Here is a 16,109-nt window from a genome sequence, read left to right on the forward strand (position 1 = left end):
GGGCAGCTCGGCCGCCGAGGGCAGAAGCCTGAGCCCGGCTCTCCCTCCCGAGCGCCGCCCGCTCGCGCGGAGGGAGAGGGCGGGGGCGCCGGCGGCGTTCTGCTGGGTCCCTGAGTCCGACGTGTTCACATGGGCAGCCCTGAACCGACTCCTCTGTAAACCCCAGCCTCGACCTTCACCTCCCCTCCAGACTCGCCCCGAGATATTTTTAGGTCTCACCTTGAGCAATGGCAGGCAGGGAGGCGAGTGACTCTGAAATCTTTCTGTTTCCCCTGGACACCTGCTCTCGCCTGCCACCTCCCCCCACCCTCGTCCCCTCCCCAGGTCTCCCTCCTGACCCTTCGCAGTCCAGGAGGTCGGTTATGGGGCGGTCACCACGTGCCCTGCTCTGTGCGCTAGAGGTGGCATCTGGACGGTTTCTCCTCCACCCCCTGCAGGCCTGAGACAAGGGTGGTCGCTCTCACCCCTGACTGCCGCAGTGAAAGGAGACCAGGTTAGCGCAAACCGCATCTGCCAGTGCTTGTTCTCAGCTATCTCAAGCCACTGCTCCCCTCTCCTCTCCAGCCTGCGAGATGCCAGGGCAAAATCACCCATTTATTTATTCGTAACCAATCATAATCAACTTCACTTCACCTTTGGTGGTTCCCAGGTGGTGTGCTCTCCTATTAATCCTCACCTGCTGGGAGGTAGAGTCTGTTTCCCTCCATTTGCTAGTGAGATTGCGGAGGTCAGGAGATATTAAATAACTTGTCTTACTTAATGCAAGACATGGAAGGCAAAGATCGCAAGTCACTGTAACTCGTCTAAGCGCGGTACGGATTGTGAGGATGGCACAGGAGCCGGCAGGTGGCTCAGTTATCCAGCCGGCTCAGTGGTCTCCAGCAACAACAGCGGGGCAGTCGTGGATGAACTTGGCCTGGTGTTTACGCCCTAGTCAGAATGAAGTCATAACTAACACTCCAGTGAGTTTTCCCCCTAGAGCAGCTAATAGATTTGAACCACCTGACTCTGCATTGGCAGTACAATTCCCTACAGTTAAACCGCCAGAGTGAGGGGGGCTTTGGTGGCTTAATTAATGGTGAGAAACCGCACTGCAGTCCCGAATGCACGAAACCACCAGCCGCTCCGTGGGAGCCAGACAGGCTATGTCCTCCCATGAAAACCCGCTGGAGGGTCAGCTATGGGTCGGTTGTGACATGACAGTACATAACAACATAAAAGCCACCAGAGTACTGAATATCCCATGAACTGCCAAAGGAATGAGCAGACACTGTAGCCAGAATGCTCCTTGGAGGCAAAGTTGACATAGATTTGTCTCACATAATACTTAGGGCATGTTGCTAAGGGAAGCTATTTTTTGAAGAGAGAGATCATGTAGACGGTCAGCAAGAGGAAGACCCTCAGCGAGATGGATTGACACAGTGACTCCAGCAAGAGGCTGAAGTGTATCAGAGATGATGAGGATGGCACAGGATAGGACAGAGTTCAGAGCTGTCGTTTATAGGGTCACTATGAGACATACTCAACTCAGTGACAAAAACAACAAAACCACCAGAGCTGACTAGTTAGAGGAGTCAAAAGTAGTTTTCAAAAGTAGTAACTTTCTGATGGATGGTGAAAGAAGTAGATTAGTTTTGGGGTGGCAGGATAGGGTGAATCATGGGAGAAGAAGAGTCTTTGCAGACAGAGATTGGGAGCAATTAGAGAGTTTTGGATGAAAAGTCAATTCAGGGAACCAGACAGGAGCTCAAGGAGGCTAGGAGGATAGCTATGGTAGGGTCATGAAGGACCTTGACAAGGAGTTTGACTCAAACTCTGTCACTGAGTTTTCCTTCCTCTGGGACCCAGCATCCTTCACCGTAACTTTCTATTACTTGCGCTCCAGTTCCTTCCCACTTTTCCTCCTTCCTTTGCCCTCTGCATTTTGGGAATCTTCCCAGTTGCTTCTCCTGGTCCTCATACTCTAATGGACTAGCAGTGTGACAACAGCCTTCAAGATCTGACAGCTCTGAAGTTTAGATGTGACACCAGGAAGGTAACTTGAACTCTCTCTTTGCCTTATTTGTTAAAAGATGTGATTGGTTGTCCCCACAATTATATACAGTATCTGAAACACGTAAAGGTATGGGAAGTCGTATTCTCAGTGCCTGTTCTTGTTGCTGTGGGCTGTGGAGTCAGACCCTCTATTGGGTTTTCAGAGGCAGTAAATCACACACATCCTTCTCCTGTGGAGAAGTTGGTGGATTCAAACCACATACCTTTGGGATTGCAATGTAGCTTCTTACCACTAGACTACCAGAGCCTGGTACATAAGAGGACTCAGTGTATGTAGCCTTTACTTCTTGCTTTCTTTTAGATATGTAAGGATTTTTAGACAGGTTGACCAGCATCTCAGAAAAAAAAAATCTCTATTTTAAGTGGGTTCCCAGGGATTTGGGGTGGGGTGTGTGGTGAAGAGCTAGTTAGAAGTACAGGGATGAAAGGGATATGGCCCTCTTTCTGAACATCACTTTTAGGGGGGAAGACATGAAATTTTGCTGACCACATGGGGTCACTGAGAGCCTTTCAGCCTGATTAAACAACCTAGGGAAAGTTTAGGCTTGATGTTTACTCTCCCAGGCCATGGCCCTCTACTTTGCTTCCATTTCAGCTCATGGTAAACAGGGAATATCAACCTATCCAGTGTTAACATTTACCCCTTGGGGTTACGCTTCTCAGAAGCCTCTCAGTCCAGCTATGTTGTATGCTGTTGTACAGCTGACCCTCCAGTGGATTTTCAGAGGCTATAAATTGCATGGGAGGACACTGCCTGTCTTTTCCCATGGAGCAGCTGGTGGTTTTTAATCTTTGCTTTTGAGTTGACAGCTCAGCTCCTTACTACTTCTGGGTCACCAGGACTCCCATTAGCTATATTAGAGGAACACAAAGTTAATAATTTGGTCTTACAGACTCCATGGAATGTAACATACATAACAGAATATATTGCTTTAATATGATCCTTTTAGCCATTGCCTTATGAATTCCATGAAATGACTTGAGGGAGATTACACAGATAAGGTACTTGTGGCCCATGAAGGGGATTAGTCACATTTTCTGAATGTGAATAAGGTATATAGAACTCTTGTAGAGGTTAGTCCATTCTGTGCTGTTAGGATTAAAGAAGCCAACGTCAAAGGTTGGAGGGGAACCTCACTGCCATCAAGAACAAAGAGTAAAATACATCCTGTGGATCTGGGGGCCTGCTGCTGAGAACCTCTTGGACCCAGGAGGCATGGAGAGTCATTAACACTAAAGATGGCAGGATACAGGAGCAGCCTGGGATCAGCAGGTTAGGCTCCATGACTTACAGAGAGAACTGAGCACCTCCGATGGGCAGGAGGCTTCCTGGTGGAGTGAGGTGCGTCTGGGTATTTACTTGGTGATTTTGTAACACTTGCCCAAGTAGGGTCAAGGGGCACGAGTGAGGGCTCTGGGTGGGTGTATTAGGGAAAGAGAGAAAGAAAAAAAGGGAGACAAATGCACCTGCCTACCTCTGGGCAAGGCCAAGAAGCTGCCCTGATGGCAGAACTGTATATTGAGTTATTCCTATTAATCTTGACTTGGAAAGTAAGTTATTTCCCTAATAAACCCCATATTCATAATTAAACCCCATATTCATAATTATGGTCCTTAATTCTGTGTGACCACTCCAACAAATTTGATCCATCAGAGAACTAGATGTGCTGTGAGGGGCACAGCTAGCTAGAGTCAGAATTGGTAAAAAGGTTGGAGAGAGTTCATTAAAATTAACAAAATTTAATAACAATTAAAAAGAAAAGGTTGGAGAAGGTGGGTACGTCTGACCTCCATCTCACAGGAATAAGCTTTGGACTGAGGCTACTAATCTTGATGATTCGTCTCCCCTCTCCTGAAGCCATAAAGGTCCAATACCACATTATTTTTACAGATCTCATACTGGTCTTCAGTGGTAGTCATTAAAAGTATTAGTTTTTTAAAAACAACATAATTTCAGCAGATTGCAAAATGCAAAATTAGCCTGAATTTGCTGTTTTGACTGGCTGAAAGTCACTTCACACTATGGACATCCGGGACTGTGCCCTCTCCTCCACCATTAGGATAATGCTGGTGAACAAGCATCTGTGGCTTTCGGATCTGATCTTGAGCCTCATTATGGCTTTCGTTCAGTTGAGGATACCGGAAGTCCTAGGGGAAATAGACCTGTACTCAGGCTCCAGATGTAAAGTAGGATAGAGAGGACAAAAACTAGAACTTGTCCTCCCCATAAATCACACCTGAGGATTCTGAGCTTTCAGAGGCTGGCCAGACCCTGGAATGTTCCACAGGAGGGCAAGCTAGAGGCTAGATTTGAACATCATCCCTTATAGGCACCTACATAGCTGGGCGAGTGGAGCTGGTGGTGGTCTGGTCAAAGCAGAAATTATCTCAGAGCAGCAGTTCTGGAAATCAAGTCCTTGAAAGTCACGTCTCCAATTGAGAATTGTGACTACCTTACCTCAAGACTAAGGTGTGCCTGATTCAGGCCATGGCCTTTTCACTCACTCGCTTAGAGCTGAACAAGGAAGAATTGGTGCTTTTGAGATGTGGTGTTGGAGTACTGAGTATCTGTCGCATGGACTAAAAGTACAAACGTGTGTCTTGGAGAAAGTGCAAATCAAAGTGCTCCTTGGGGCAAATGTGACAAAGCTTCCGCTCACATTCTTTGTGCATATTGTTAGGAGGGGCTATTTCTTGGAAAGGGACATCATGCTTGGAAAGGTAGGTTAGCTAAGGAGAGGAAGTCTCCAGATTGACAGTTACTGCTCCTAAGGGGTTCAAGTGTGTGAGAGATGATGATGATGGCATAAGATAGGACAGGGTTCAGATCTGTTGTTCACAGGGTCACTCTGGGTCATGCTCAGTGTTGCCTAGCAACACCACCACCTCTTAATGAGTCCGCTGCTTGTTGGCAGCATCAAGAATGGCAGGGCAGAAGCTAAATGAGAAACTAAGATGGCAAGTTTGGAGTCAACTGGGAAACTTTTCAAGAAACATCTTTGTTGCTAATAAAATGTCCGGGGGCTGGTCGGGATTCTAGGATTAGTGTTCATAAGATAGAAATGGGTAACAACGGGGGAGGTGTGATCTTTCCCAAGTGCCGTACCAGGTATTAAAATAAACAGGCTTTTGCATCCTGGAGCTTGGGGGTGGCAGAGAAAGAGAAATATGGGTCCAAGCAACATTTTTTAAAAAAGCATCAATCTATGAAGTGGGGGTAGGAAGGCTCCAACCTGGAGTCCTTAGCTGTTTTCTGGTCTCAAGAATGACATACCTGAGATCTCAGTTATTTCCTACTTGCTATTCTGGGAGCAGAAGAGTCAAGTGTGAAATCAAAGTCTAGGGTCAGTAGGTTGGAGTCTGTGGACATTCAGACCCACCCTTGGGGCCAAACGCAGAGGGAAGGGAGGGCCTATTGATGAATATCCAATGTAATTTAGTTGGTGGCTGTAGCATAGTTCTAAGGACACATGCAGTCAGAAGATGCGGATCTGCAGTATCTCACCTGCAAATTTGTTAAATCCATGGGATTGGAAAAAGAACAAGCAGGGGAAGCCTGGGAGTGTTTCAGTTGCCATTCATTTGGGTCGGACGCATCCACACCACTAGGGCCCTCATGTACAATAGAGAAACATGGTGGGGTCCTGCGACATCCTCAAAACTACTGTCCCGTTTGAGCCCATCATTGCAGCCACTGCTTCAGTCCATCCACCTCGCTGTAGGCCTTTGTTGTGGACTTTCTACTTTTACTAAGTATGAGGTCCTTCTCCAGGAACTGATTCCTCCTGGTAACATGTCCAAAGTATTGTGATGAAGTAAGTGCCTGCCTCACCATTTCAAACTGCCTCATGAATGTACGAACTATTGTAGAAGTAGTGGTACACAAACACATGCGGATCTCTTTGGTTGGTGACTCTCAACTTTGGCTAGAAATACCTGAGGAACTTTTTGATAGGCAGATTCCTTCAAGTCCCACAGCACGCTAACTGAATGGAATCATCAGTGTTTTTGTTTTCTAGGTAATATTAAGTTGCTATGCATCAGAAAGCTGGATAATGACAAGGGATATGGATAATGATAGAATTGATGCCTTTGAGCTGTGGTGCTGGAAAAGAGTACTGAATGTATCATGGACTGCTAAGAGATCAAGCAGGTTCATCACAGAGGCTGCTCGTTGGAGGCAAGGATTCTGAAGCTTCGTCTGATCTACTTTGGACATGTTGCAAGGAGGGACCAGTCCTTGGAGAGGGACGTCATGCTCGGGAGGTTGGAGGGACAACGCAGGAGAGAAAGACCCTCAATGAGATAGATTGACTCAGTGATTAGGGTAATGGGGGTAGGTGGGTCAGAGAGTAAGATTGGCAAGGGATAGAGCAGTATTTAGGGCTGTTGTATAGAGTTGCTATTAGTCACAGGCAACTCAATGGCACATAACAATAACAAGTGGTATTAATGTGCATCCATAAAGAAAAGGGTTTTTTTAACTGATTTTGGGTTTTGTCGTTGTTGCTGTGTGGCTTCAAATCGGATCAAATCCAACTGGCACCAAAGATTTGCCCCTCTTTCTCCAGCAGAGCATCCGGTGGGTTTGAACTGCATGCCTTTAGGATTGCAGTGCAGCTTCTTGCCACTAGGCCACCAGAGCTCCCTTCAACAATGATTTTAACTAGATTTCAGTTAGGTATTCATTTATATTTTTGGCCCTGAACTCTATGTCTAGTTTTATTTCTATGGCAGCTTAGATGCTGCAAAGCAACAGGAAAGTTTCCTAGCTGTTTCTGAGCACTCACTTTGTGTCCAGTACTGAGCAACTTTGTTCTGTCGAGAGAAGTTCAGGGACCTATACGAGGCCATGCAGGGACTGAACTCCACCTCTTTCCCACTCCTGCTATGAGATATTGTGCTGGCTGATAGCTCAGCAGAACACAGGGTCTTCTCTCTTGTTAACACCTGAGTCACCTGTGCATATGCATGGGTGCATGCACGTGCATGTGCAAACACACGCGCACTCTCTCTCTCACAGCCATCTTCGACCTCAACTCCTGGGGTGGTGGTTGGTAGGTACTGAGTGGCAAGCAGCTCAGAGTTGACCCTTCAGTGGGTTTTCAAAGGCAGTAAAGCACTTGGAAGAAGCCTGCACATTTTTCTCTCCTGAAGCAGCAGGTGGATGTGAACTGCCTGCCTCTGGGTTGGCAGTGTAGCACCTTACCATTAAGAAACATCAGAACTCCTTGGGAAGCTTGCATTAAAGCTGTGCTCCATTGTTTGGGAATTCACAGACTCAAGAGTGCAGGTCTGGGAGATTCTTATAAACTGAGGGGTTAGTGAAATGCCCTGGGTAAGAGAAAGCCCATGTGAATCGGTGGTGCTCTTGCCTGTGGGCCTTGCTGGCTGGCTGCCTACTCAAGTCAGAAAGAACTGCACTGTCTGGCTGGTGCCCCTGGGATACTCTGCCTGGGGCCCTAACAGTGGACCTGCCAGGGATGACTGATTGGCTTCTCTTCAGTACTCTTTGCCTGTGGAGAAATGCCTGCAGTGATGGTGGTGGTACAGGGTTCAGTTAACACAGACAAGGTATACAATCCTTCACACTAATTTTACATTCATCTGGTTCAATCCTTCAGAGGGGTAGAATAGAAAAAAAAAGTTTATGAATGCTTTGTCCACCCACTGGCCACTTGTGATTTGTCCTGCAAGTGTCAATTCTGGGATCAAGGTAGATACCACAAACTTTATTTTGTGTAAATGAGTTTATTGACGAAGACAGAAGGCCAAGCTTCCCCCCCACTCTGAGCCCACCCTCCCAAGGACAGATCCCAAGAATAACAAAAGAATGACAAGCATTCTTAGGGAAACACTTACCCTCCCCCCACCCCACTTCTCTCCACACCCCAAGCTTCACAACACAATCAAAACGGGCTTGGGAGAGGACAGACATTCAGGGAATCTCTGACCAGCAAAAGAGTTCTGGGTATGTGTGCTTCCCTTGTCCCCCATACAGACACTAGCTGGCAGTTACGAAGACACATGGAGGCAGAGGAGGGGGGATCAGGGCAACTTCCCCTTTGTTTCCCCAATTCGGCCCAACTTGAAATGGGTCAAAAGGAACCTTTAGTGGAAGCAACAGGTCTGTCTCTTAGGAGAGAAGTGCTCTGTGTAATTAGCAGAATCTCTCCTTAGTTCTGGCTCAGGGTGCACAGGCTGCCAGCCTCCCAGAGGAGCAAAGAGTTCACAGGTCGGTTCAGTCAGGCCAGCTGAGAACAGGCTGTTAGCCTCCAGTGCTGGGGAGGCTGAGCAAAGCCTTCTTTTGGGGATTGAGGGACACGACATCATATAAAATTGTCTTCTGTTTCTTTCCTTCTGGAATACAGTGTGCTTTGAGATGACAATGCTCTTTGTAGTGTGAACCTTTTCTGCTTTATCCACCTGACTCTATGAATGATTTCCCAACCAGAGAATCCACTTGCATTCCTACACTACACAACACCCACCCACCATCTCTCTCTCTCTCTCTCTCACACACACACACACACACACACACACATACACACGCACACACAGAGCCCTATCCACCTCACCTCAAGCACACATGATCTTGTGCTGCTTCCTATTGTCCACAAGGCTGAGGGGTGGTGAGTGCAGAGTATGTATTTTTTTCTCACTTTCACAATTCTTGGAGAGTCTCAAAGCTTAAGCATGACTTTTGGCATCCCAAGCTTTGCAATGACTATGAATCTGGGGCATTTCAGGCATTAGAGGGCAGAGAGTGGGGGCAAGTTTCTACTCATTTTCTTCAGTTCCTCCTCTAGACTCACTCATGTCTGAGCCCAATTTGAGGCCTCTCAACTCTACAGCACCTCTGATTTGAACATGGACAATGAGAAGAGCAGTCCTAGTGATGGACGTTGAATGCTGCATGCCAGACAAGGTGCTGGCAAAGCAACAGAAGCTCACAGAGGAAACCGTGAGCAGTGTTCAGTAAATTGGTATTTCGGGCACAAAAGCATTCCTTGACAAATCATAGTCAATGCATTATGGAGAAGATATACATGTGACAGTCCTCTGAGAGATGACAAGACGCTTGAACCTCTGGGATGATCTCAATTTGCCTGGGAGTCTAGGTAATGGGAACAAAAGGCAGATCAGAGAGCTGGAGGGATAAAGTGAATCTGCAACATTTCTAAGCTCGTCTCATCTCTGTGCTCATCCTGCTGGTCCTAAGAAATGGAGCTTCAGGAGCATATGGAAGACACAAGCTATTCCTCCACTGTGGCATCTGGATTTACCTTCAAGTGATTGAGAAGATACTCTGCTGCCACCTGATGCCAATGAATGGAGTGCAGAAATCAGTATGGAGCGTGTGAACAACCACAAAGCAGCAGGCACAGAAAAGGCAGGAGAGAGGCAAACAATGAGATAGCTCTGAGGTGAAAACAACACTGATGGGGATTTACGAGCCCTGGTCCCAACTCTGCTACTAAGTGGATGACAGGTAGGACCCTCTGTGCATTTTATTGTTCTTTGTGGAAAACAAGGTTCAAAGAATCATTAATAAAAAGTCTGTCTCAACACTAATACTCTGATTTTAGAGGAGAATTAGACCTGAGAAATACAGAAAAGGGGGTGAGGGACAATTATTTTGGTTCTTCTTTCCCATATCTCTTTGCAAATTCCTTAATAAATGTCAATTATGGGCTTGTTTTAAGGAAAATAATATTGTAAATTCTCAGCTCTGGGACTGTCAGGCCCTGTTTTCTACACCCTACAACATCAAGGAAGCACACCATTCCTAACTACAGAGCAATCAAATGAGACATTACGGGGCAGGGGCATTCACAATGCCTGGCCAAGGAAAAAGTGTGTGGAAGCCAAAAGAGGAAAATCCAAATCCAGGGAAAACTGTCACAGACAAGAGCACCCCTAAGAGGGTGGGATGAGATCATCTCTTGCTCCAGGACTCTCTGGTCAGTGCTAGTCAGTTGTTTTAGCACAGTTTACTGGTTATACTACTTTCCCAATATCTAATATGTACAAAAATATAAAACAATAAAGTGCAGTTTATGTTTTAGTGACACTTTTCCTTGCTTTAATGTTTTCTTTTCTTCTTTTGACATGAGCTCTCAATTACAAAATATCAAGCTGCACTCAAAAGCGGGTGTAGAAAATGCCAGTGGTTGGCACAGCATGGAGAAGCCCACAAGAGAGGACAGATAGCAGCAGCAGGTGGCAAGAGGTGGGAAGTGACTGAAGCAGTAGTTTACAAATGTTCACAGGAAGCTACAAATATCCAGCAAGTTGTGCCCTAATGTTAGTTAGTACAGGTAACTAGTCACTACCTTAGTGGGTGGCCCCAGTGTGTTTAGTTCAGATTCTACATCAACACAAATTCATCCAGTTAAAAGAGTTCTTGGCTTGAACCACTCACAGGGTGGCTGGAGGACACTGGACCAGTCCATTAGTTCTTCAAAATGCTGTCATAAACCTGGTAGATGTACTGAGAGACTTCTGGCGCCCTACACTTCAATGACAGCTGTTTGGAGGAAAAGAAGAAGAAACATTAGCATAAAGACATCCAGAGAGTGAGTTCAAGTAAATGTCTTTTCTAACACAATGAGGAAAGTGGTCCTACCACACCACTGGAAAAGCCAAAAGAGATCATGACAACAGTTTTATGAATTTCAATTGAACCCTGTCAGGCAGGTGTGCTGTATTTCCACTTACATTCTGTGGATCTAGGAGGATAGGAAGTAATCAGTACAAACATCAAAGTGTTTTGATTGTATGGGGAACGTCTGTTTTAATGTTTTAATAAGAGCCACAAAGATTACTGACAAATGAAAAGGGAGGAGCTAAAATTCTTCAACTGTTGATGGTTATCTCAGATGCCCCAGTTTCTCAGTCTGAATTGGTTATTTTAGTCTCAATTTCAGAAGGGTATATAATTAAGTAAAAGAAAAGCACAAAGTGGGTAGGTCTTAAGTACTAGTTTTTCCCATATCATATTAAAATGATATACTTTTAAGGAAGTGAAACACACACAAAAATATTTTTCTTAATTAGGTAACAATCCATATAAGGTTTTTTCCTTTGCATTTTGTTTTTTTAACAGACAAGAAAACAACGCCAATTTTAAAAAAATCTTTTTAATGTTGACTATTTAGAATTTTACTTTGTGGGTCTATAGGATCAAACTCAAAGCCAGATTTAGATTTAGTTCTATCATTGGAAGTTCTGGTGGTGTAGTCTCGTAGGCAGTTGAATTATAAACTCCAAGGTCACTCCTCTCTGGAGGTTCAAATCCACCAATGGGAGAAAGATGAGTAATCTCCTCCTGCATAATTTACAGCTGAGCTGGCGAGTGGCTAGTGATGCTAAGTGCTTGCATTTGAGCTGGCAGCACATTTTCTTACTAGGCCACTTTGTTGTGTGCTGTCGAGTTGGAACTGTGCCACAGCTGGCCTTCAGTAGGTTTTCAGAGACAGTTAATAGGAAGAGACTGCCCATCCTTCTCCCACGGAAAAGCTGGTGGATTAAAATCACGTACTTTTGGGATTTCAGTGTCGTTTCTTCCCAGTAGGCCACCAGAGCTCCATATTGGGCAACTGTTGTGTTGTGTATCACTGAGTGAGAACCAACCCATAGCTGACCCTCCAGTGGGTTTTTAGAGGCAGTTAATCACATGGGAGGAGACTGCCCATCTTTCTCCCACAGAACAGCTGGTGGATTAAAACTGCGTGTTTTTGGGATTGCAGCGCAGCTGTTAACTACTATGCCGCCAGAGGTCCCTATTAGGTCACTAGTGCTCTCTAATTATATTATTAGATAAAGCAAACTATTATTTATAGAAATATAACATTAACCAATTGGCAAGTCAATTCTGACTCAAGACAACCATGGTTTATATCAGAATAAAACAGTGCTCCACAGGTTTTCAACAGTTGATTTTTTAGAAGTAGACAGCCTGGCCTTTCTTCTGAGGTGGATTCAAACCTTTAATCTTTCTCTTCCAGTACCCAGGGGACTCCTGAATAGAAAACTAGAAGCATACCAGCAAAAGAACAGCTTAATTTTTTGCTTTTTTCTGTCTTACTGACATTGTTACTCTCAGCTATTGGGAAAGATAGGAAAGATTCATTGGGGACTCAAAAAAGATGTGTTAATAATAGGCACAAATCAACAGTAATAAAATATAATGTATATTAATGATTCTATGAAACAATGTAAATGAAAGATTATATAAGTAAAAATATACATGAATGAAACACAATAGAAACGTATGCAAACTATTAGCTCTAAATCCATCCCTTGCTTTCTCACTAGTATAGCTGAGCTAACAGAAAACATATACATAAAGAATATCTAAATAATATGACTTATAAAATACAACTAGGACTCTAGATCTCATTTTGTATGAATTCTACGGGAAAAGGGGCCTTACACAATTTTAATTACCTGTTATGCCTCTGTGACATCTTTTTAATGTCTCCTTATCTAGAGAAAGAGTTACCTCTCCCCTCCAAGGCTTGGCTTACCCTCTCATTTCTAGTCTAGAATACATGTTTTTTTATCTGAAACAAGCTATTTTTCTAGGTGGGACTTGCATGTCTATGATGTGACCTCACTCTTGTAAGATAAAAGTAATTATGCAAGGCGCGACTACCAGAGCAAACTGGTTAAAGTTGTGGGGATCTTACATGTGAATCTACATACCTCAAAATAAAAAGCACTGTGGCCTAGCCACACAGACACATAAAATCTATTATCAAAATAGGAAAGGAGATGTGTTTCAATGGGCAAAAGGAAAAACAAGCAAACTGTGGTCCATCCATACAGTGGAATGTTATGTGATGACAAAAAGGATATACCCAGTAACTCAGATAAATTTTAAGAGTACTGCATCGCGTGGGGGGAAAAATCAAAAGGGTCTATATTGTATGATCTCAGCTTATACCGCATTCTCAGAATCACAAAATGATAGCACTGGAAAAGCTCCGTGGCAGTCAAGTGTTAAGGCTGGGATGGGAATCTAACTACAATGGCTTAGTATACAGGAGTTTTTGTGTAGTGGTAATTATCCAAACACAAACATGTGAAATAATTTTACAGTATTATACAGGAGTTCCTGGTGACAATACTGTATGCCACATCAGGCTGTTAATTAAAAAATAAGGCAGTTTGAATCCACCAGGGACCTTGTGGGAGATTGGGCAGTCTCCTTTTGAAAATATTTATAACCTCAGAAATCCAGTTCTGCTGAAACCCAAACTCGATGGCAATGTGTATGCACAGACTACTCACACTGTAGGCAAGGAGAGAGAGAGGGAAGAAGGGAGTGAGGGAGGGAGAGAGAAAGCAAGAAAAAGTACTGTACTAATATAAACTCCAAGGTTTTGGAAATTATTCAACAGTTATTCAAGATTTTATGAAGAAAATGGAGTAAAAAAATACATGAAACTCTACTAAAAAATTTCTCGCGTCCTAAATTATTAAATAATTTAGTCCCCTTTCAAGCCTAGTATTTTAACTTTTATGTTTTGCGTTTATAGAGCAACTAGTTTTCATTCATTTATTCTGTATTCAGTACAGACTTTCATTTCACAGCATTTGTTACAGTCCCCATATTGCAACAGCACTTTCCCCACCTCCTCTTGGTGATTCTTGTTTTCATTCATCCTTCTAGTCTTTCTTGACTTCTAAGCTTTTACCAAGGAGAAATATTTCCCTTCTGATTTTATATGACTATGTTCTGAGGAGTCCGTACCTTTTTGGTGCTACTATTCACCTTTTATCTATTGTTTGGCTGAAAACTGAGCCACTGAGGTAAATTTAATTCCTGGCTCAAAGGTCACTAAGGTTCATAATCTTGGGGTTCCCCTAGTTTTTATTAGACCAGCAAGTCTGGTCACTTTTCTGATTTTGAGTTTTTTGGCTACAATTTTTTGTCTCCTAATCTGTTTAGGACTCTCTGATGAACCCTCTTAGAGTGGTTAGCCAGGCACGAGTTTCTCTGGTCTCAAAAGTTGTGGAGAGGAAGCTCTGGTGGCCTAGCGGCAAAAAGTCGTGCTGCAATCCTGAAGGCACACAGTTCAAATCTACCAGACACTTTGCTGGAGACGGAGGATAATCTCCTCCTGTGCCAGTCAGATCCAATTTGATGGTATACAATAAGAAAGAGGTTAAAAAAATAATATCAAAGCTGTGGTGACTAACAATTAGTCTTTTGCCTTTCATTTTTTTCACTCTTCATTGTTCCTGACAGGAAGAGACAAATAGCTGGACCCTGTATAGCTGCTACCTACTTACAAGCTTTTAAGACTCAACAACCATTGTTTTCATGGACTATGTTATGCCAACTGACCTTGATGTCCCCTGAGGCTCTAGGTCCTTAGGGCCTAGGTCGAGCAACTTATTCCATCACGGCAGCTGGCTACTATTAAGAAGTTTACAAGGGCGTTCTGGTGGCTTGCGGAGTACCATCGAGTTGGAACCAGCTCATAGCTGACCCTCTAGCAGGTTTTCAGAACAGGTTTTCTCACGGGAGGAGAATGTCCATCCTTTTCTCATGGAGAAGCTGGTGGATTTGAACTACATGCCTTTGAGATTGCAGTGCATCTTTTTATCACTAGGCTACCAGAACTTCCTCGTGGCCTAGTGGTAAGGCACTATGTTGTCAATACAAATCTACCAGATGCTAGTGCAGGAAAAGGACGGACAATCTCTTGGGCGATTTACTTGTCTCTGAAAAGCCACTGGAGGGTCAGCTATGAGTTGGTTCTGATTCTAAGGTACTCAACAATGACAACAAAAAATGTACATAAGGTTGCCACTTGTTGGCTCTTACCATATGCATGAATAGAATATATCCACATATATTTCCACTTTGGAGAGGTCCTTGACAGTGAATTTTCTCAGTCGAACAGGTCTTTTCATTTCTAGACTCCTGCTACCACAGGTATTGATTGTGGAGCCAAATGAAATCAAATTATTGAAAACTTCATTTTTTTTACTCCATCTATCATGTTGCCAATTGGTCAATAGTGAGAAAATTGCCAATCCAATAGTGAGAATTTTTGTTTTCCTGATGTTGAGATGTAATCCATTTAGAAGACTGTAGTCTTTGATCTTCTGCAATAAGCACTTCAAGGTTCTCTTCACTTTCTGTAAGCAAGGCTGAGTCATTTGCATAATGTAGGTTGTTGATGAATCTTCCTCTGAAACTGCTATCACATTCTCTCTCACAGTGTCCAACTTCTTGAATGATTTGCTCAGCATACAGGCTGAGGAAGTATAGAGAAAGGATAAAAACCTGACACTTTCTACAATTTTAAACCATGCAGTGAGTTCTGTTTAGACAACTGTCTCTTGGTCTAGGTTTTTAATGAGCATAATTAGTGTTCTGCGTTTCATTTCTTCTCAATGTCATCCATAATTTGTTATGATCCACAAAATCTAATGTGTTTTCACAGTCAATAAAATACAAGCAAATATTTTTCTGTTATTCTCTGCTTCTTCCAAGAGCTATCTGATATCAGCAATGATATCCCTCATATGACAGCTTCTGAATCTAGCTTGGATCAAATACACTTCTTAGTCATAGCCAAATATCCTGATGGAAGAAGTTGCCAGTCCTAGGGTCCTGGGGCAATAGCATCAGGAGACATCAAGGTCACTTGGCATAACATAGAGCTCTGGTGACTTAGTGGAAAAAAATGTGTCAACACAATGGCAAGTGGTATGAATTCACCAGCTGCTCTGTAGAATGATGGGCAGTCTCCTCCTGTGCAATCTACTGCCTCTGAAAACCCAGCTATTCATTGAATCCAACTGGATGATATGTAACAACGATAACAAATGACAGTGCATACAAATATGCATGTAAAACCATCTGAGTGTAGACCCTTTCACCTTCCCATCTTTCCTGCAAATAATTTGTCTTCAAAAGTTAAAAACAGAAAGCTAAATTAAGAAATCATATTTAGAATACTCATACTAAGAGATCTTTCTCAAAATTCTATCAGTATAATGAACAGAAAGAATATAGAGGAACACATCAA

The 16,109-nt window shown here is 43.6% G+C and overlaps 1 protein-coding gene across 2 annotated transcripts in view; it reads right to left on the minus strand.

Annotated features, from left to right (window-relative positions):
- Positions 1–10,107: 10,107 nt before the first annotated feature.
- The window catches only part of AP2B1 (adaptor-related protein complex 2, beta 1 subunit), a 170,011-nt gene continuing 164,009 nt past the window's right edge, over positions 10,108–16,109 (minus strand). Inside the window, exon 21 of one of the 2 annotated variants that reach the window (XM_006890900.1) lies at positions 10,108–10,585. In XM_006890900.1, coding sequence (XP_006890962.1) covers positions 10,511–10,585 — 75 coding nt within the window. In that variant the 3' untranslated portion in view covers positions 10,108–10,510. The remainder of the gene's footprint in view (positions 10,586–16,109) is intronic. The other variant, XM_006890901.1, reaches the window with a different exon arrangement.

The sequence above is a fragment of the Elephantulus edwardii genome, unplaced genomic scaffold, assembly GCF_000299155.1.
Source record: "Elephantulus edwardii isolate Elephantulus edwardi_28Jun2011 unplaced genomic scaffold, EleEdw1.0 scaffold00094, whole genome shotgun sequence".
NCBI lineage: Eukaryota > Metazoa > Chordata > Mammalia > Macroscelidea > Macroscelididae > Elephantulus > Elephantulus edwardii.